The sequence below is a fragment of the Pocillopora verrucosa genome, chromosome 11, assembly GCF_036669915.1.
Source record: "Pocillopora verrucosa isolate sample1 chromosome 11, ASM3666991v2, whole genome shotgun sequence".
In the NCBI taxonomy this organism is placed as follows: Eukaryota; Metazoa; Cnidaria; class Anthozoa; order Scleractinia; family Pocilloporidae; genus Pocillopora; species Pocillopora verrucosa.
The window spans coordinates 14,919,959-14,942,131 of NC_089322.1; the positions used below are offsets into that span (position 1 = coordinate 14,919,959).

Below are 22,173 nucleotides of genomic sequence, written 5' to 3' on the forward strand. Positions count from 1 at the left end.
TGGAACGAGTCTCTGTCAAACAAGGCCGATATCACTGGGTACAAGAGTTAGTAGAAAGATGGCGGCCTTCCTTTAGGTAATTGAAATTTTGTGAAAAGGTTACTCTTGCCTGCTGACAGAATGGTCCGAATAAAAGTGATAAAATGTCCATCGGACAAATTGTCTTTAACAAATTGTCTTGTGGTGAACGAGAATGACTTCAGTCGCGACAGAGTCAAGTAAGTGTCGAGTTTGTGATTCTTGTGACGTGTAGTTTCTTAATGCGTTCCCGTATGATTTCTTTTGCCGATGTCAGCTAATATTTGTTTTTAAAGGGAAAGATTTCGTAAAGATGGGGAATGCTCTGATTTCTATATAGTTTAAAGACAATAACATTTGAAATTACTAATGCTGGCTAAGATTAAATCTTCCTTAAAATTTTTTCTTCAAAACGAAAGTCGAAAGTGCGAGTAGAAACTAAACGCGAAAATGTTATGTCCGCGAGATAGTATTAGTGTTAGCTTGGGATGTTCTATAGTGATTAAATCGGTATATTTTTACATTACGGTAGCCTTTTCCAGGAGGATCGAGTTTACAAAATTAATCTATTTAAGAAACATGTCACAATGTCTCAAGCTTGGGTCAAAGAAAAAAAATCTAAGTCTTCCCGGAGGAATGAAGTTAGAGACCCTCTGATGAGGATAGTAGACAAAGTCAATTTGATGGTTGTAGAAAGTAAAAACTTCTCAATTATTCTTCACTACTCTGTATTGAAATGACTGATGTTGTCTCAAAGTCACTTTCTACATGTATCAGATCAACTATTTCAATGTATCGAATTGACTTTGTTGTTGTTGTATTAAATTGACTTTAGTTTGTTTTGAATTGACTTGTACAGAAACAACTTTGAATCAAAACAACCATAGATCCCTCCCTGATATCACAATTGAATGCTCGATGGACTGATACTGAAAACTCTTTGGTGTGCTGTGGTAAAGATCTCCACATAACCCCACTGTATTCTAGAATAAAACCTCAGTCCTAAAGATAAAGTGCTGTATTCACCATTGATTTCCTCTGTCAAATAACTGTAAGCACAATTTGATGTATGGGGCTATATGGAAATCTCGGTGAGTTGTGCTTTATCACTGTACTCCAAAATCAGTTTATATATAACTTTCCTATAGGATTTACATGTAATCCAGTCATTTCAATTTATTTTTATTGTTTAAAATGGATCTTTTTTTTTTTTTTTCATCAGACATGTTGAGGTTCGGACCAATGCTCCACAAGGCTACATCTTTACCATAGAAGTATCACAGGATGTTCCACAAGGTTCTGTAGGATTCAGTCTTGTCCAGGTAAATTACCTCACGAACATCTCTCAAGATGTATATTCAAACTCACCTTGCTGTTTGCTACATGTTTCTCAGGATCTTATCCCTGAGAATCATCTGTAAATGAAACATTATCGTCTTGTCAGTATTCCTCTTACTTCTCATTACCTTTCTAAGGGAAAATTCTCTGTGTTTGCTCCGAGAAATTCCACTTTGGTCAATCCTAAAAATGAAAGGGTTAAAAATTCAAACTAATTTTGAAAGAAATGGTTTTAAATGTCTCTCAGAGAGAGTTCAATACTAACAGTGTTGTATTTGTTTCATTTTTTCTGGTGGATTTGTCATTTTTGACATCTTTCAATCACTGGAAAAAAATTCAATTTGATTTTTGTTTGCTTATCATATGATGCATTTAGAATAATATTATGTCTTCCATTAGCTGAAGGACAAAGTTGATTTTATTTTGAGATTTATGACTTTGAATTTTACTTTACTACAATTTCAGAGAAAGTGGACCAATGTAGCACTTAACAGTATCATAGATGGTAAGACATCACTGAGACATCCTCTCACTACTTCACAGTTGTCATTAGAAGCTGGTAGCTAGATACTTTTTGAGTTGTGATCAAAGACAGAAAAAAAATATTTTTAAGCTGATTCTGACATTAATGTCTGGCTAGAAAAATTTACTCAAATAATATTATTTCCTGCAATGCTTTAAATCATATCTCAGAGAGTCTTGAATTCAAAATGTTTCCAGGGGAGTTGTAACCCCCAGAGCCCCTTGAAGGACTTGTTGCTTTGCAACATGCCATGCTTGTTACCCAAGCATAATTTCATTTCAGCTGTGTACTAAGTTCAGATTATACATCTTCTAATGACAACCCTGCTGCCTTATCTGTAATATAATTATTTACTTACATGTAGATTTGCATCCCACTGAATTTTCTAAAACAAAGGCACACAGGGATATTACAAAGATTTCGTATATTTTCAGAACAGGAAATTTTTTCGACTGGAGACAAAAGAACTTTCAAATTTTTTTATGGAGTACTAAAGGAAAATCATCAGATCTGTGAGAAGTGGTCTAGAGAGTGGAATTTTTACAAACTCAAGCCTCTGATTTTAAAACCTGTTTCACTATAATATCACTAGGGTTGAAAGATGAAAATGTATTTATTTTAGTCTGTTAATATCTTTTCTAGTTGTTCCATACAGATTTGGTGAAGGATCATACCTGTCAAATATTACATTTGAAGCAGATTTTCTTCAGAAGGCCAAGTAAATATTCCTGTTAACTATGATTATTACATCAAGAACATTATGTACATCCATGTCGATTATTCTACTTGTTTCTCACGTGAAGGATATTAAATATCTCTTACTTTAACGAATTGCAAGGTGAGTACTGTTTGTTAAGAACCAATTTTTTTTGCTCTGATTTATGGCCCAAGTGCAAAGCATGTGGGCTTTAAATGGGAGTGAAAACATAAAAGGTTCTGTGACATACAGTATGGACCGAGAAAACCAGATTAGTGAGATATTTCTTGTATCTCTGGGTTCAAATACAGCAGGAAGATTTCAGTTCAACAAAATTTTCAATTTAGTAAGCTGTGCAGTGAAATATGACCTGCACCTAGAGCAGTTGGAAGATAAGCAGAGGGAATTATTCTTAAACCCTTCTTATCCCCTTAGAGTGACGGTATCTGATTTCTCCTTTTTATATCACCCCTGAAGCAAACATTATGGTCAGGAGAATAAAGGAATTGATCACCTACTGAAGTTCCTCTTGATTGTTAAACAAATTCTCCTTGTCAGCACCTTAGGAAATGTTTAGAGAACAGTATGGAGAATATGCATACTGATGTTTGGGTGGAAAAGGTTAAGTTAGATAACAAAGCAGTAGCATGGCTTGAATTGCTTGTGGAACTGCTTGTGTCTCATGAGCCCAGACACCATGCTAGATTGAATGCACCTGTTAAACTAAACTGTCGTGTTATACTGTTGTTACAGACTTGTAACATGTACATGTTTTGCAGTGTTTTCATCTTGGTCTTCTTTGTGGCCCAGGATAGCTGACTTGTGCGAATATTAAAATTTATCCAGCGATAATATCTTTTGTTCTACATTAACCTTTTAAATCCCAGAAATAACCACCATGTATTTTCTCCCTAAAATATGTTATCCAGCAAACATGTTATAATGCGAATGATCAAAATTATGAGGTGGAAGCTTTTATTGTAATAACAGGATGGAAAATGTGGTGAAACAATTGTTTCATCCGTCAGCAGTACATTGTGGATTGTATTAATATTTATTAATACAATCCATATGTCATAAATGGAAATGATTGATAGGCACCCCTACCATTCCCATATCCCATATCATTCATAGTATGGATGTTTGCAAAATACATACTTTTCCTATAGAGAAGACAATGGAAAGGCAATACATGGCAATATGTGGGTTTCATATGGCCATATCAATGCTATATAAAACCCAGATATGGCCCATAGATTATCCCATATCACATTCATACATGGTCCACACCTGTCCCATATCACCTGGTTTTTAAGGGATGAAGCACTTGAAAAGTTTGGAGAGCTCTTAAGAAGCTATTGATAGCTGCTCTGTAACCTATCTAGGGAGTATTCCAAGTTTCCTGTAAGCTTCCTGACTTGATGAAGGCTTCCTGACACAAAAACTTGTAATTGTTAACCCTCAAACTCCCAAGATCTGATTGTTGATTTTCCCCTCTACACATTTCCTTGTGAATTAATGGTGAAAATTTGGTGCTACGTGTAGATCAAGATAACATCTTGAATATTCTCATTACCTGTTTACTGGATGGTGTATGGATGTTATAGGGAGAAGTTACATATTAATCACCTCTGGAGGTTGAAAGGTTCAATGTTGTTCATCTTTTCTTGCACTAGGGGTAACCAAGATGCCTATGATACGAACAAAATGGCAGAGGAATTTACACACCTCTTTTATGACCGGGCTTTTTCTGTTGGTCAGCAGGTAAATGGCATTTAGTCTGAGGCTGTGATTTAATAGTTTAATGAAGCACACAGTAAATATTACAAGGATTTCAAAACAAGCCAGTAACTGCAGAGTTTTGTCCTGAAGCTACTTGATAACATGTTGCCATTTACTCTGCTCAAAATGATTACCTTTTGGCCCCTGAAAAACGTTTGACAGTCACCAAATTTTGCTAAGTCTGATGCCTACTTTAAATACTTTGATACCCCTGAATTCCTTTTTATAATTATTTACTAGTTAACCAGTCAGTATGTGAAAATAATATTCTGTGTATACACTAAGTATAATACCACAGGGGTGAAAAGTGTCATGGGCTGCTGGTCAGAAAGTAGTAAGTAAGTATTATTCACCATCAAGCCACAAAGGGGATAAAATTGCATGTCAAGAGTTAAATCTCTGACCATTTGGCTGTTTATTGACAGAAATAACCTAATTTTATTGGTTTCTGTGTGGTATATGCTTAGACGTGTGTTAACCTCTGTCAATGTTAGTGATAGTGGTTGTTATTTACCTTCAAAAACTGATGTTTGGCAGCTCACATTACCTCAGCTCTGATGAAAAATTATCAATTATTTTAGTTCTGTTCTTGTGTTTCTTTTATTGTTAATTTTGATTGTGACAATTGTTTACTGATGACAATTTTTATGATAAAACAGGCTGTATTTTCTTTTCAAGACAAGAAATACCTCATTCTTGTTGTAAAAAGTATGGAAGGTGAGTGGAATTATCTATGATTGGTCTTATTCATCAGTCTGTATTTTTCTTTCTAATTCATTTTATCCCTCAGAGGAATGTTGGTGATACTGAAGATCACATAATACTCCAGCCTCCACCAGAATTCATTGGTTAAAGTGTAATGGCCCTTTGTCTTACTTACATGTAGGATTTTCTCTGTTACTTTACACTTATCTCCTGCAACAAGATTTCTTGGTGAAACTTAGTTTTCATCCTGAGAGATCTAGGAGAAATAAATGGAGGAGAGGAAATTAAATTTTTTGATTCACTTCAGCTTGGAAAGTTTATTTCTTCTCCTTGTTATAAGGAGAAGAAATTTGTGAATTCCATGGAGATACAACAGACCAGTCTTTTATTCACAGTGAATCTCTGATTATTGAATTTTTTTCAATTTGATCGAACCTTGCTTGATTTTTTTCTTTTTTTTTCAAGTTATTGATGTCAGTCTTCTTGGTGGGGCCAAGAATAATGCTTCTCAAGGAACAAATGTATGTACTTTATGGTGCTGTCACATAGATGTCCCAGACATTTTTTATGTGATATACTCTTTTTAAAGTAGGACATGGATTTGCACAGTTCCAAAATGGTTGTCGTTATGTGACCTGCACTTCCCTGTTTGAAATTTAATTGAAAAACATAAGGCATAAATCTCTGTATGAGGGCCATACAGCACTTAACAGCACAAGCAAGACCAGGAAAAAAAAAAACACTTGTGATGGAGTGGCTGTTGACTGACTGTGGCCAGGTCAGCTGGGTTACTATTTGGTTTCCAGTTATGATGCACAGGATTTATAGTGACCTAGAGCCAAATATTTTCCTTTGTTGCCCTTCCATGCAGTCAAAAGTATCTAATTATTATTCAAACAAATAGCAACCAGGGTGTTTACTGTGTATAAGAGATTTGGAAATTCTCTGTTTAATACTCAGTACTCTTTGGCTAAATTTTGATGGCCCACGCTATCTTTTTGTTTCCATTCAGATGTGGATAATTTTCCATTGGCACCCATACTTTAACTATTTTCCTGCTCCTTCATTCTTAAACCCTTTCTCTCCCATGTTCTCATTAGAAATTCTTCTTAATGTCTGTGCTAACAATTCCTATGATTTTGGATCAGAGAATTTGGTATCGGATCAACTAATAATCCTCTGATCAGTATTCTTCTTTATTTTCATCTCTTGTCAGTCTGCTTTATATTGTTATGACAATGTATGAGACAAATTCTGTCTTGGTCACTAATAGGAATTAGAGGATAATGAAAACAATGAATGACCTACATCAACTTGAGGTGTATATGCAGCCTGATTTGCGACCTGTATCAGTGTACTATACATTTTTTGCTTCTCCAAACCATAGGTTGATATGGGTCTCATAACAAGTAATACCCATGTGCTTTTTGAAAGAGCAGAGGTAATATGAAATATTTATGGATATCATTTATAACATAACTAGAGCTAAATTATGACATTTGTCAATTTTACAGCATTTTCTTTTTCCTTATTTAACCTATGATTTATAAGTAATATTGTGGTTTTTAATAAAATCTCTATTGAAGTCCACAATGCAATTCAGCCTTTAAACAAGTTACCTGTATCATCTTGTTTCTGACATCAACTTGCAAGCCAGTCTGTCAAGGTCTGCATAGGTTCAGTGAGTCATCAACATATCACCTTGATATTTACTAGTTAGCTGAGGCAGGGTGATGTACATTGTACCACAGATGAGAGAACTTTTGCAAATTACAATGAAATGGTGCATGCAGGTTAAGTACAGTTAGTGTAGTTAAACACTGAAAGTTATATAAATATTGACGTTTAAACTGAATTAAATCTAGTTAGGTTTGCCCTTCTCTTTGTTTAAAGACTATCAGTGACAATATACCCAAAGAAAACGAAGGAAAGAAGGGATTTTGACCTGTAACATTAATTTAATGTCTTCTCTTGTAGGGTTCCATGTTGAATCTGACAGGGACAGCCAAAGGGTAAGAGCAGATAGCACTGTTGAGTGACACTTCAAAATACATTTACATGATGTACCATTGAGCAATAATAGTAGAGACCATTGCATTTACCATAACCTGTCATCCCCTTTAGAGTGATGAGTGATTATCATCTAGTTTCTCCCCGCAGTATCGACTCTAAATCAAGCATTATGGTCATGAGTAGAAAGGAAATGATCACCAGCTTAAGAAATTCTTAATTGTTAAGCATACTCTCCTTGTTATTACCTCAGGAAATGTGTAGGAAACAGTATGAAGAATATGCTTGCTGAAGTTCGGATTTAGAGGGTTTATATCGGTCCAAATTGTCCTTAACTGTTTTACCAGGGATGCAGTCACACTGTAGAAGGGAGAAGTGCTGAATTAGTTAATCCTTTAATTCCCATGAGTGACCAAGACAAAATTTCTCCTTACAATATCAACACAATATCAACCAGATAAGTGATTAGAATAAAGAAAAATATCAATTTGGGGATAATTAGTTGATCCAATAATAAATTCTCTGAACTAATATTATAAGTGTTGTATTATTGACATTGAGGAGAATTACAAATTTGATCTGGGAGTTAAAGGTTACACAGAACTAGAGATGTGAAGGTTTTTTAGTGAGGATGACATTTCTAAGTTTTAATTTATACTTTTGGAGTATGTAGGGATATTATTTTTATTGTTTGATTTTCAGAAAAGCAGCAACACAGTCCATTATCAGTAGAGACTGGGACTTCACAAAGCTGGGAATTGGAGGCCTTGACAAGGTGTGTTTTCCCACTTTTAATGTCTATGGAAATAATTTGTTGCATTCAACTGGTACCAAACAAAATATCAAGTTGCATACGACCATACTACGATCTGTTGCAAACACAGTGTGGCTACAACCCTCTCACTTCAGGGGTGACCTATAGTTCATTTCCCCTCACCATATCACCACACTGCCAAGCGGAAGGTTGATGAGAAGACAGAAAAAAAAAACGTCGGTTAGGGAGTATTGTCGGATTTAACACCAACTTCTCAGAGCTAGAGTGATAGAAAATGTCTGGAAGACAGTAAAGAGAATTTGTATTTAGATCTTTGGAGTCAAGGGGTACATGCTACTTGTAGTCAACACTTATTTCCTATAAAATGCTTGATGACAGTTTGTTTTGCTTTCCTTCCACCTGGCAACGCTGTATACATGTATTTTCTGTCATTTTGTTCTTTTGCAAACAGGAATTCTCTAACATCATAAGAAGAGCTTTTGCCACGAGGCTTTTCCCCCCAGAAGTCGTTGACAAATTAGGTGAGAATACCAAGAGCTTTAGATGTAATAAGTAAAAGGATAATGGAGCTTCTCCGTACAATATCAGCCCTGAATCACTGATTAAAGTCATGACTCTTAAACAAATTCTCCTTCTCGGCACCTAAGGAAATGGGAAGAGAACAGTCTGGAGAATATGCATTCTGATGTTAGGGTGTAAAGGGTTAAAACCTCGTAAATCAGTCAAGAGTCCAACACGTACGGCAGGACCCGCGAGAGGAGTGCATTAATTTGGGGGGAGGGGGGAAGGGTGGGGTATGGATTGTAGCACTATGAAACTGTGTGAATTGTTAGCGTGAGTGAACATTCAACGGTCGAACGGAAAATAAATACCAGGCTTTGTTGTTCAATGCGCGGATAACGCTATCCGGCGGACAGCGGTATTCACCCAACGATCAATCGGGTCAAGGAAATAACTAATAGCGAGATTCACGTTGCGACCTTTTATTATTTTTGTTCAGGACTTCGGCATGTCAAGGGTATTCTGTTACATGGACCGCCAGGTATTTCTAACAGATATTTCTTGTGTATATGCTGTCACACTGTGGAAAATCAAAAACTCGAGCACCTATAAGCGTGTTTGATTTTTAGGAGATTGATGCTCGTAATGGTTGCTGCTTGATTTGAATTCTTTATCATTAAACGACTTTATATCGCTAGAATCCTTATAGGGTGAAATTCAAACGTTTCTCAATGGTTTCGCCAGTGATTGATTATTCTGGGGTTTGACCAGTAAGAAGTTTAATTTATAAGTACCGTAGTAACTAACTGCGGAACTTGGTAAATTCAGGAACTGGAAAAACGCTGATGGCTCGGCAAATTGGCAAGATGTTAAACACAAGGGAACCTAAGATTATCAGTGGACCAGGTGAAGTATCTTATATAGTGGCTAATTGATACTCTCGACCAACTTGTGTTACAACTATACGAAGTATTGATTCAGTAACTAAATTGCGTTTTCCCTCGCTCATTAAACACCTTGTTCCATTTTCCATTTTTTCATTTTTCCATTTTCCATTTTTCCATTTTGCCATTTTGCCATTTTCTCATTTTCCACTGATTGGCACTCCTCATTATTCAAATCGAAATGAGGTCTACCTACAAGCTCTGACTTAACTTGCGATCTTGTTTCAGAGGTTCTCAATAAATACGTTGGAGAATCGGAAGCCAATATCAGGTGAGAAAAGAGCAGAGACCGTGACATTGTAATGTGCATTCTAGGAGTCGTTCTCTGCGACTTGCAGAACAAGAAAACTAAGAACACCAAAGTAAAGAGAATAAACTAAAGAGGATCTGGGATAGTTGAAGATGGAAAAGATTAGTAAAGACTACAAAATGCCAATTTGATAATGAATGGACCAAGGTTTTCAAGATGCGCAGGCATTAGCGCTTTTACCGACAGAAAAGGACTGTAAGCGGCCAGAACGGCAACGCCAGGAAGACATCGACTGAAAAATGAAGTTATTCTTTTGTCGGAATTTCTCGGGTAGCCGTATGTGTTTACCAAACATGTGAAATTTCAATACTCGCGTCGCAGATGAACAGTTCGCACATGTGGTGTAACGAAACTGTAACCCAGTCACCATGAAATAACTAAGCTTGTTCATATCTTATTTACAGAAAGCTATTTGCAGAGGCTGAAGAGGAACAGAAAAAGGTACAGTGCCGTCGCAACTGCTTTCCAAGCTCTTAACTTTTCTTCTAAAACTTCCATGACGGTTTTGCGGTAATTAAGATTGTGGGTTCCGTTATGGACTATTTCGTAAATGAGTGTTCTCCAGTTTAATAACGAAGAGCATTCTATAGAAAAATAGGAATTGGTTGGGGTTCAATGCACCCAAAGGACTCGGGGACGGGATTGTTTCTTACAAAAGTTTCAGGCAATTATGAGGTTTCTTTTGCCCGAGTTAAATGATTAGGCAAAGGATGAAACATAAGTCGTCGGCTTGGGCATATAGGTAGAGGTTAAGAGCCTTTTCTTCCAATGAGAAATTTCATGTTAGGAATTGGTATTTTTTCGCGTACCGAGAAAGCACAGGGTTCCCGATAAGATCAAGAGTAACTGTCAAAGTTCCCATTATCCGTGGGCTGCTCCAGCGTAAGAAAAAGTGTAATCTTAGGAAGCGGTTAACATCCATCCCCTAGGGCCGGTGTTTTGAAGGTTTTTTTTTCCGGGGGGGAGGGTGTTATCAAATGGTTTTCAGGGGGAACGTAGGGGAGATCAGCCGTCGCCAACAGAGTATAAAGGAGAAACTATAGAAACTTGACTGTCAGTTAACTGCCAATGAGGGGGAGGGGGGAGGGGGGGTCATAATATTGTCACCGAGCCTTATGAGGAATCAGGTAAATTTTGTTTTTCTCCCCCTCCCCCTCAGGTAATAGATAATGACGGGTCTCTCTCAACCAACTGTGAGACAGGGGAGCGACAAAGTTACCTAAGGGGACTTCTGTTCCGTATTTGTGTTATCCTTGCAGTTTGGTGATAACAGCGGACTTCATCTTATAATCTTTGACGAGTTTGATGCAGTTTGCAAGTCAAGGTACATGTACAATGTAAGTACTAGTATCTTTTCAACTATTTCTATTTGTTATCGATGGCTGCTCCTGTTTCTTAGGACAGAAAAGACCGAGCCTTGTTAAATATGTGATACATTTTTAACTAGGCTAGATGCGCTATTAGTATATACCACCGGTGTGAATAGTGCTTTTTGTGCTTGCTGATCGGCCAGTTCGGAAGTGATTAGCAAGTACTATTCACCTCTGAGCTGTCGAATAGACAAACCCGTGCATCAGGAGCTTGATTTCCGACCATTTTTCGATATATTGACATAACTAAAGATATTTTTGTTTCTATATGGTATGTGCTAAAATAATTAGTCAACTCCATATCAGAGGAGGAGGTGGATATTTACCTCCACTTTGGTGAATAAATGTTATAAGTAATAATAGGAGTCATCAAGCTAAAACCAGAATAACTGCAACAGCCAATCAGAACAAAGGGGATTATGACAAGTGCCTAATAAGAACTCAAAGTGAAAACAATCAAACCGCCCGAAACGCGGGAAAATGCCCTTCAACATATCGCAATTTCTCTTGGTTTTGCATCTGATTAGTTGAGAGGGTAGAGTGAGTTTTCTTAACCAATTACATTTAAAAAATTGCCGTGTTACATTTAAGTAATCAATGAATTATTGTTCATTTTTTAATATTCTTACCTTAGAGCGGAGGCACTGGAGTGCAGGACTCAGTTGTAAATCAACTTCTTGCAAAGGTGAGTAGATTTTGATGTCTCTCAATAAAATTCTTCAGAAACAGATTTTCTCAAAAGCACACTAATTCATGTGCCCCATAGATTCTTTACGTCCTGATAAGAGGTTTTTTTTATTGTGTATACGAGATTTTCCCCCCAAAAGAGTGAGTGCGCAAAACAGGCTTAGGCGGGAATGATTTGATAGACTTAGAATGCTCGAGTATCTGAGGAATCTCGACATGATATGACTGTGGATGGAGGCCATCTATAATTAACAATTTTTATGTTTGTTGCGGTTCTCACAATGATAAACAGGAAGCCAAAAAAAACAAAATACAATTAAGGTTCAGTTATATGTATCAGCTTCGTGATCGTTAAGTGTACAGGTCGTTGTATAAAAATCGATGCTCTCTCCGTTGTATTCTTTTCCCTATGTTAACTATTAATTTTGCTTTAGATTGATGGTGTGGAACAACTTAATAACGTTCTTCTCATTGGTAAGTTTCGTTAATGTCATTCATGGACGCTATGCAAGTGATGTTTATATCCGGGAGGATATATTTGACGTTTTATTGTTTCGTTGCTCAAGGCATGACAAACAGAAGAGATCTCATTGATGATGCCTTACTCAGACCTGGACGACTTGAGGTTCAAGTTGAGATTGGTAAGTATGTTACAACGATCTTCATTCAAGTGCACTGCAGCTGTATCCTGTGGAACAAAGGCATCCTACAGTTGTGATGGATCCTCTTTACGTGTCCGTTTGACACTCTACCGCTCATGCGTGAACCACGAGGCTACGTCAAACATGCCCTCTGCCTTCCACGCTCTGTTCACGAGCAACAATGAATTTAGTAAACCGAAAACGGGACAGTAACGGAAAGGACGTTAACAATAATAGTCAGATTTTAGAAAAACTCGGAATCCATCCACCCTCCCATGGAGTAAACTGAAAAAAAAAAACTCAATCTTAAATACGACATTTTCAAGTTCTAAGACGCTAACCTGGTACTTTCGGGATGAGATCACGTGAGAAACTTTGTGGAAAAGAATCAAATTTGTCTGAGAATAGACATCGTTTTCCAAGGCTTTGCACTCAATCTCAATTTCAAAAAGAAGCTGTGAGTATCTCATAAGTGTTCTTTTACTGAGTGAAAATGCTTTTAGAGTTGGGCGATAGATGTCTACAATAGTCACCTCAAAACGTTGTTTCAGCATGAGTTGGTTCTTCTTCAGGCCTACCAGACGAACAAGGACGCGTACAAATCCTGGAGATTCACACAGCAAAGATGCGAGAACACAAGTTACTGGCAGCAGATGTCGACCTGGCTGATTTGGCCGTCCAAACAAAGAACTTCACTGGGGCAGAGATTGAGGGACTGGTGCGAGCGGCACAGTCCACTGCCATGAACCGCTTCATTCAGGTACTGTAAGCGACTTTTCGTAGATAGTTTTTGTGCGGTGAGAATTCAGTAGAGATTTATGCAACGAACTGGTTTCAGCAAGCAATGCAACGTGGACTAGGTTTTATCATAAAACTTACTTATCACTAAAGTCTATGACTTAAGGAAATATTCCACTACTTTCCCAAACAAAGCATGCCCAAACGAGGGCCAACCGCTGATAGACACGACAGCAGTGTCGATCGGTAAACTTCCAGGGACATTATTGGAGATAATTATCCTTTTTCCTTCATTTCACAGCTCAAGAATAATTTCGAGATCGATCCTGAAGCAGCTGAGAAGATAGTTGTGAAGCATGAAGACTTTTACCATGCTCTGGAGAATGATATCAAACCGGTAAATGAATATTTTAGATATGTAATGCAATTTTTAATTCAGTGTCAAAAATAATCTTAGATGGCAATGGGTTTTGCTTTACTTCGCTCTGTGATTGGTCCAGAAAGCTGGCGCCACTCTCTCAACCAATCAGATGGATAACTAGCACGAATCATGCCTTGGTCGCCCGCGTTTTCCGCGCTTTAGTCAGTTTGGTTGGTTTTACTTAGGACACTCAGTCGGACTAGTTATGTTGTAGTGATTGTAGTGGTTGGGGAATATTGCCCAAGCAAAAGGTGTTGTATGGGAAATAAACGGGGTTATAATGTCTTTCGTTGCAATTTTTTTCTCATGTCGATATATTATTTTAAATGATTTTCCATTATTTTGTTTTCTGTTGCACGTGTAGGCATTTGGACCCTCTGACGACAATCTTGATCTGTATGTCGCCAATGGTGAGTCTACTTGAAGTTAAATCTCCAGCGGGGATTTTGTGCAGCTTAACTCTCTCTTTAAGAGTGACTAGCAACCAATTTCTTCTTACAATATCACCTCTGTATCAGACATAAAAGTAACAAGAATAAATGAAATGATCAGCGACTAAAGAAGCTCTTGATGTTAAACAAATTCTCCTCATCAGCACCTTAGAGAATGTATAGACAACTGTTTGGAGAATATGAATACTGATGTTAGGGTGTAAGGGGTCAATCGTACTGTCAACCAACGTAGCTTTCATTTAGTGATTAATGCAGTCAGTCATTCAGTTTCTCAATCAATCAATCATTAATTCATTTATTCAACCAGTCATCCAGTCAGTCACCCCCTTCCTCTCTCACTCGCGCACTCAGCCAGTTTTTCAGTCAATGAGTCATAAGTCAGTCAGCAAGTCTTTTAATAAACCATCGCTCTGACGAATGTCTAACGCTTGAAACGTCAGCCTTTAAACTCTTTACGGTGGTCAATTTACGTTTTCAACTCAGTATTTAGCACTAAATTACCTGTTATACTCTCCCACCGACGCAGCACTACAGTTTTTTTAGAAACTTACCCCCTTTTTTCAATTAATCAGTCAGTCGTTCGGTTAATCATTCAGTCAACTAGCCAATCAGTGAGCCGGTCAATCTGTCATTCAGTTACGCGGTCACTGTGTCTGTCAGATACTGTCGTCCGTCAGTGAGTCAATCTGTAACTCAGTCAGTTAACTTATCCTTCTTAGACTCACTATGTGCTAATCTCTGTTGACTTATTTTGTTAGGAATTGTCCGGTGGGGTTCCCAAATTCAGCGGATAATAGATGATGGAGACCTTTTGCTGCAACAAACACGAACTCAGGACATCACTTCCCCAATAACAGTCCTGTTAGAAGGTGAGTACTCAAAATATGGGGGAAAAAAACAAACAAAAGATAAAAAGAGTACCTAAGAGTAATGCGAAACGACTCGTTGGTGAAACGACCGCATTCAGCAGTCATGTTTGAAAACTCTCTCTTTGGCAGGTCCTGTTGGATGTGGCAAGACGGCCCTCGCTGTGCACTTGGCTCTAAAGTCGGACTTCCCTTTCATCAAGTTGTGCACACCAGAAAACATGATCGGATTTGTGGAAAGCGCAAAATGCCAAACCATTAAAAAGGTCAGGATCTCACTGATGCTCCTTTGAGGATTGGTACAGCCAATTTTGAAGACTAAAAATGGCCTTGAAGATTTCTGATGAATTCTATCGAATTCTTAATACAAAACATAAAGATTTGGGATTATGCCATTAGGAACTGAATGGCCAAAGAATAATATGAGTTGAACATCTGATAAGTAGATCTTCATGACTCACTTACACTGACTGTGCAACCGATAAAATACTATGACGTCTGTGAAACGTAGATCGGTCTGGTTTTTCTAGTTTCGTCATCTGAAGTACTGTTATTACTACAATAATGTCCAGGGCCATTTCATAGTGATGATTTCTTCTGTTTTGAAATACTTTGATTTTTGACGTTAGATATTTGACGATGCTGACAAATCGGAGTTGAGCTGTATCGTCGTGGATGACATAGAGCGGTTGTTAGGTACGTTCTCCAGCTGTTGAATTTACCCCATTCAATGAACTCGACTAACACAGTTCTTTCCCTAACCCTTAACACCCCAGTATGCAAACTTTCCATACTATTCTCTGTACAGAGCTTCTCTAGCCGGTGATCATTTCCTTCATTCTCGGGACCGTGGTGTTTGTTACAGGGGTGATAGTGTACGGAGAAATTAGATGCTAGTCGCACTTAGGGAACAAAGGGTTTTAAAATTATTTTCTTTATCTTCACTATCATTATCGATATTTTTTGGTTGTTTTGTTTTGTTTTGTTTTTATTAATTTTTGTCACGTATATAAAAGGGTACTTGAAAGAATAAAATCTAAACGATGGGAGGATGGTTTTATTATCTTACTCACATTGTTTTACCTGGTTAAACCCTTTGACGCACAGACCAAATTTGTAATTCTCCTTACTGTCAACCATACAATTCTTATGATGTTTGTTCAGAGAATTGAGTTTTGGATCAACTAATTATCCCCAAATTGATATTTTTCTTTATTCTCATTACTTATCTGGTTGATTTTGTAATGATATTGTAAGGAGAAATTCTGTCTTGGTCACTCATGGGAGTTAAAGGGTTAAATGATGCTGTGTTCCACTGTTTTTTTAACCTATATTTAGTAAAAATATCTTTTCTGGTTGGATTGATGTTCCCTTACGTCGCTTCGTTTACGTGAATTCATTAATTTTCAGACTATGTTGCTATTGGGCCAAGATTTTCAAACACTGTTCTTCAAGCTCTACTTGTGTTGCTCAAGAAAAAGCTAAGAAAGGTTCGTAAACCTACTATGCTCACATCCTTCCAGGTTTTACTTCTCGTTAGATTGTCGACGATCACGACGAAAATGCCGATGACGACGGAGATAGCAACGATGTACTCTACGATAATTTTCGTATAGTTTTCGGATGATTTCGTGATAGCGAGGATAACAGCGATGGTGGTGATACACTTCGCCGTCAGAGGTCATTGACAACCACGATATGAACACTTGCCGTGAAAATGATGACGAGAAAGACGCGGCAATGAGAAGTTCAGGACATTTTGATAAGAATTTGCCAAATTTAGACCGCTTGAAATAAGAGCAGCAGCAATTACAAATAACGCCTTTTTTACTTCTTTTTCTGTCAGGGTCGTAAGTTGATTGTGATCGGAACAACCAGCTGCCGAGATGTATTGGAAACCATGGGCATCGTGGAAGCGTTTAATACTGTAATCCATGTGCCCTCAATCTGGTCCGCAGACCAACTCAAACAAGTGCTACAGGTTTGTTTAAATTAATTACAAAATACAGGGGGTAGGTTTACAAAGCAACTGTGATACTACGTCGGTGAGGGGTAAAACAAGATGATTTTGTTCAATCAAATTAGTTGATAATGTAAATTGGCCACCGTAACGAGTTTTTGAAGCTGACGTTTCGAGAGTTAGCACCTCGTCAAAGCAAAATACGAAGGGCTAATGCTCGAAACGTCAGCTTTACTGAAAAACTCTCTAACGTGGCAACTCAGTTGAGATTATTACTGTTTACGTCATGGATGTGAGCCCCGTCAAGTCTTTCTCCTTTAATTTCTTGTTTTTCCAACCTCTAGGAATCAAAGTTGTTTGAGGATGATGAGATTAAACAAATTGAGAAGAACATGGGCCAGAGAAGGTGTGCTAGATATACAACGGATTTATGACAGTTTGTGTTTCCTTACTAGTGATGATCACCAATTTAAGAAGCTCGCGGTGCTTAAACAAATTCTCCTTGTCAGCACCTTAGGAAATGTATCGGAAACAGTATGGAGAATATGCATACTGATGTTAGGATGAAAAGGTTAAGCATTTGTTAGGAAAAAAAATCGAAATAAAGGAAATAGCACGCGTCACTTCAGCAACCTTCTTTTCCTATTTCATATTTAATATTTTAATAGTGCTTCTCGCACTTCTCGAGTGTTCTTAAAAATTCCCAAGTGCTTAACGATGCTCGAGGAACAAGTTTTTTTTATCTCTTTTATAAAATGTATTGTGAATTTCTCGCGCTCGTACCGATGACGTAGGTTGCATTTATATCTCGACAGTGCACTCGTGTGACGTAAGGCGCGTGCTTTATGGAAATATAATGAACTCGTTCTGACCAATCACGGCGCGCGCATTTTTTTTGAACATTTTATCGTAACCAATCAAACTGCGTGTAGGATGCAGCTTATTATATAATTAGTAATTATTTATTTATTGAATTATTTATTTGCTTGTCTACTTTGTTTGGTATGCTCAGTTTACTTAAATCTATTTTCAGACTCTGTATTGGAATAAAGAAGTTACTCATGATGGCGGAAATGGCAGTTCAGGTACAGTTGCCCCTTTCGTGTCATCATTCAGATTTGTGGTGTTTGTTTACCTTTCTCAAGTTAAAAATGCCGTGTTTAACCGAAGAGAATGTGAACTAGCTGCTAAAGAAATTTTCAGCTGTGTCGAAAGTAATCTGAAGTTACTTTGTTTTTACTCTACTTCGCTACTTGATTGGTCCAGAAAACTCGCGCCACCCTATCAACCAATCAGATGCAAAACTAAATTCAATCACGACCTGGTCGCCTGCGTTTTCCCGCGCTTTGGCAGTTTGGTCGGTTTTACTTTCAGTCCTCTTTGGCTCTTGCTTTGGCTTTGGTTTTACGACACGTAATCGAAAAGCGCTCCAACAGCATATAGAGTAGTTTCCAAAATAAGCTTAAGAGAGTTTTAAAAAATGATTGTTTTGTTAGGAAATTATGACTGGAATATCGGGAACTGCTTTGGTTGTGATTCACTTCGCCCTGAAATCGGTCTAAAAACCTTGTACGCCCTAGCATCAGTTTTCATAATCTCTGTACTATTCTCTATAAGTTTTCTGAGGTTCTGACAAGGAGAATTTGTTTAACAATCATGAACTTCTTTAGTTCTTGATCATTTCCTTTATTCTCGTGACCTTGATGTGTGATTCAGGGGTGACTTTGAAAGGAGAAATTAGAGGCTGGTCACTCTAAGGGTTTAAACTAGTGAAATTTAAAACGTATGGTAATCGTAACTAGTTCACTCGTGTTTTTTCGCGTTTGAGTTTGGACAGATATTTTGTTATTTTGTTTTGATTGGCCAGGATGTTGAAGGTAAATTTGGTAGAGCATAAATACTCTTGTACTCTTATACTGTAACACAGATACAGATAGCTTAATTTTTTTTTTCTTTGTTTCTTCTTTTAGACTGTCAAGCGGGACCGAGTTGATAAATTTGTATGTCTTCTGGAAGACGAAAACTGGTGAGTACTGATTCGCTAAATCTAGCGTATGCCAGCTTTGTTTTAATGGTAGCGTTTGAGGTTTCTTCTGGAATAAATTGGGCTGTATATGCAAAGAATGTCTTTTCACAATTGGACTTTTCAAGCACTTTCAAAGTTAGTTGTCTTTATCAAGGCGTGGTCCTTCGTTTTTCAAAGCAAGCGAGGTAGTAGATTCAAAGTCTGAGAAAGTATCAACTGTAAGAGTGAATTTATTGAATTACTTGTGGCTACTATGGGCAAAGAAAAAATGTCATTTTGCCCGACGAGACACTAACGTATCCTCCAAAATGTGATGATCTTCACATGTTTTAGTTCCAAGAAGCTGAAGTCAACCTTTTTTCTTGTTGTAGCCTAAGAGGCCCACAGACATAATGCAAGACCATCAACAAAAATGAAACGACTGCAGGTTTGTTCAGTCATAGTTCTAGTTGGCTTTTAGCATGCATTATAGGCGTCTTACTGGGGCGAGTTAACGGTTCAAGCTAGCGGTTGTTAATCCAACCGGCAATGTTTGGTTCAGATTTTAAATGGACGGTGGGGGGAGGGGAGAGCGGTGATTGCTACTGCCCCACTTCTCCCCTCACCTTTCTTTTGAGCGTCGCTCACCTCCCTGATAAAAATTTATTACTCTCCTGACTCTTCCGCTGCTGTAAACATCGGATATGGCGGCTCTGATTTTCACCAAGAAAATACTGAGTACCCTCTCACCAAAATCACGCCCGTCCTGCCGGTTAGCTGGTTGAAATTTCACTAACTAATCTCGACTAATATTGTTAATTACCGGTGCCTTACCTCTGTGAGACCCGAAGGTGATTTTTTCTCTTTTGATGTTACTCCTTTGTTTTGCAGATGCTTTTTGTTCCAAGCAATTCGAGAGTTAGTTCTGTTCCACACTGAGGATCGAACCCTGTGCATGTGTAACATTTGATTCAGGACAGTCAGCTACAGCAGTTGAATAGCTCTCGTAAAGCGTGCTCTTTGATTAAGTGTCTTACAACCAAAACCAAAATCTTGTACAGACAACGAAATATCAAATCGGCGGGAAAACACGAAAAATCAAGTAGTGATTGGTTGCAAAGGTTGGCGAAAATTTTTTAAGGCCAACCACAGGGCAGAGTAAAGCTAAAACGAACCAATCCCGAATTGCTTTTGTTACTTAATTGAAAATTACTCTATTATAACTGTTAGAAAGAGAAACAAGTAACAATTTTATTACTACACAGGAAGTGACTAGCCATCGACGCGGAAACCAACAAATTGAAATACATATTACATATTTCTTGGAAAACACTTTGCGTTGTATTTTGAAATTTTGAAATCTCTTATATAAAATTAAGGAGAAAATTAAGTGAAGCATGCAACTACGTACAATTTGTAAAATGCACTTTTAGAGTAAGTCTCTCTATAATCCGTAATTTTCTGATTTTAATCAAAGCGAGGTATAATTTGAATATATTTGTGTGTCTGTGATAAATTTTACAGTGTTTACCTTGTCCTTACACTGGAGGAATGGAATCTCATTTCATCACATTTAATATATACGATCTTCAGAGTTAATAGCAAGTAAAATATGCGAAGATAAGAAAATTTATTAGGTTTAGTAACCCCAGTGATGGTGAAGTCAAATACGACTTAATCTTCATTCTAAGTTGTCGGTTAACTCTAATTAGTTGTTAAAATTTATGCGCATGCTACAATAAATTCCCTTTGAAATGATATTTTAACGGTCTTATGTGAGCATCTTGCTGCGTTTTACAACTGAACGAGCTGACTCACCGAACATTTTATTGAGAATGTTCAGGCCGCTCTCGGAAAGTCGGAAAACCAAGAGAATACAAATATATTCTGTTGAGAGAACCATCTGAATTGCAGATTATTTCTAAAATTAGTATTAACATTTTCGATAATTCTCGCACGTGGAAAGAGCTTATGAACCAGAAGACATTTCAGCGTCTTCTCCAGCTTCTCCTAGGCCAAGAAATATGTCTTTTCAACGTTATTATCTTGGGTATAGTCAGTTCTGTCAAGACCGGCTTGAGTTTCATCGTGACTGCAGAATCGAGGGCCTTTCGGATGTCTCTTTGATGCTAAATTTCTTTCGTTTGAATATGTTTTGAAGAGATGCAGTGTTCTTGTTGTCGTTGTCGCTACTTGAAAATTAAACTAAAGACATTCGCATGGAGTAAGAGCTTGATACATGTTGAACAGTGTAAGAAAACTCTTCAATGCAAACCGCCATAACAGTTGACTCATTAAACCACGTGACTTCAAGAGCGACAATATTTTATTATCAATACCTTGATCTCTTTTTTCCTCATATCTCTCATTTTTTTTCTCGACTTATTTTTGTACTACAAATATTTATTAACTTCTTTTTAACCTCGTTCAGTTTGCTCGGGCAGTACTGAGAAAACTTGGCTCTCGATCGTTCTTGTACGGACCGAGCTGAACTTGGTTCGTACAAAAACGACCCAGGCCCACTATTCTTTAGTACAGCTCGGGCAAGCGAGTTTAAAAGGTGTTTTTGTGACTAACCGAAGACTGACCGAATTACATGGCACTCGAAGACTGACTCGAAGTCTGACCGAAGACTGACCGAAGATTGACCGAAGATTGACCGAATTACATGGCACTCGGGCTAAACTTGCCGATTATGAATTTACCCACTTGCGATAGCAAAACTTCGGGGCTTTTAATCGTTTCCATGGAAGCGGTCCATATGGCAAAATCCTGACTAGGTAAGAACCAATCAGAAGGCAAGAATTTACCTCAAGACTACCTTGCCATATAACAACTTACCTTTATATTGGTTGAAACACTCTTGATATTTCCCTGACTCTCAATTTCCACTAAAAGAATAATTGAAAAGGTGATCGTACAAATGTTCTAAGGACTTCCCCTTATCGTAAATCTTGCGATGGACTAGGAGAGGGGGGTTTGGGTTTTAGTCCTAATGGGATCATTGTGCTTTGTTTTTCGAGCGAAACTCGACTCAGTGAGGTAAAAACCAAAACCAAAGAAATTACAACAGCCAATCAACGGAATGGAAAATATCACAACGAAAAATATTTTTTGTATTTGTTTCCAAAAAAACAAATACACCTAGAACAAATATCTCCAAATATCTAAAGACAATATCTTTAGTTAAATATTCTTCCGTTTTGGAAATTGCCTTTTTTTTTCTTTGGATAAGTGGTTGTTGCCATGGTTATTGTGATCAGTTCTGCGATTGGTGGATTTAGCAGAGTGGACCTAGTGTGATTGGCTGCTTCAACTGTCCGACTACAGGTGTCCGATTACAGCCAACTGTCCGATTACAACTGTACAGAATGATTAGTGAAAAGTGAAGCAGCTGATGCACCAATCACATTTGAGGAAATTGTAATTG

The 22,173-nt window shown here is 37.6% G+C and overlaps 1 protein-coding gene across 1 annotated transcript; it reads left to right on the forward strand.

Moving 5' to 3' along the window:
- Positions 1-47: 47 nt before the first annotated feature.
- LOC131789907 (vesicle-fusing ATPase-like) lies at positions 48-20,955 on the forward strand. The gene is made up of 32 exons (XM_059107094.2): positions 48-218; positions 1,241-1,340; positions 1,822-1,861; positions 2,522-2,597; positions 4,253-4,340; positions 5,018-5,075; positions 5,529-5,584; positions 6,451-6,504; positions 7,041-7,075; positions 7,776-7,848; positions 8,300-8,369; positions 8,849-8,890; positions 9,178-9,255; positions 9,522-9,564; positions 10,008-10,044; positions 10,863-10,940; positions 11,608-11,658; positions 12,095-12,134; positions 12,227-12,301; positions 12,874-13,061; positions 13,341-13,436; positions 13,825-13,870; positions 14,671-14,781; positions 14,911-15,044; positions 15,408-15,474; positions 16,189-16,268; positions 16,625-16,759; positions 17,083-17,144; positions 17,772-17,823; positions 18,709-18,764; positions 19,136-19,191; positions 19,635-20,955. Exons 1-31 carry the CDS (start codon positions 121-123, stop codon positions 19,155-19,157), a joined length of 2,241 nt encoding a protein of 746 aa, XP_058963077.2. The 5' UTR covers positions 48-120; the 3' UTR covers positions 19,158-19,191; positions 19,635-20,955.
- Positions 20,956-22,173: the final 1,218 nt, after the last annotated feature.

What these genes read in the sequence shown, in the direction of transcription:
- LOC131789907 (XM_059107094.2), top strand. Translation starts at nt 121, where the DNA reads ATGGTCCGAATAAAAGTGATAAAATGTCCATCGGACAAATTGTCTTTA. An exon ending in CTGACAGGGACAGCCAAAGG is followed by an intron (nt 7,076 to 7,775) that starts GTAAGAGCAGAT and finishes TTTGATTTTCAG; the next exon opens with AAAAGCAGCAACACAGTCCA. An exon ending in AGTCAAGGTACATGTACAAT is followed by an intron (nt 10,941 to 11,607) that starts GTAAGTACTAGT and finishes TTCTTACCTTAG; the next exon opens with AGCGGAGGCACTGGAGTGCA.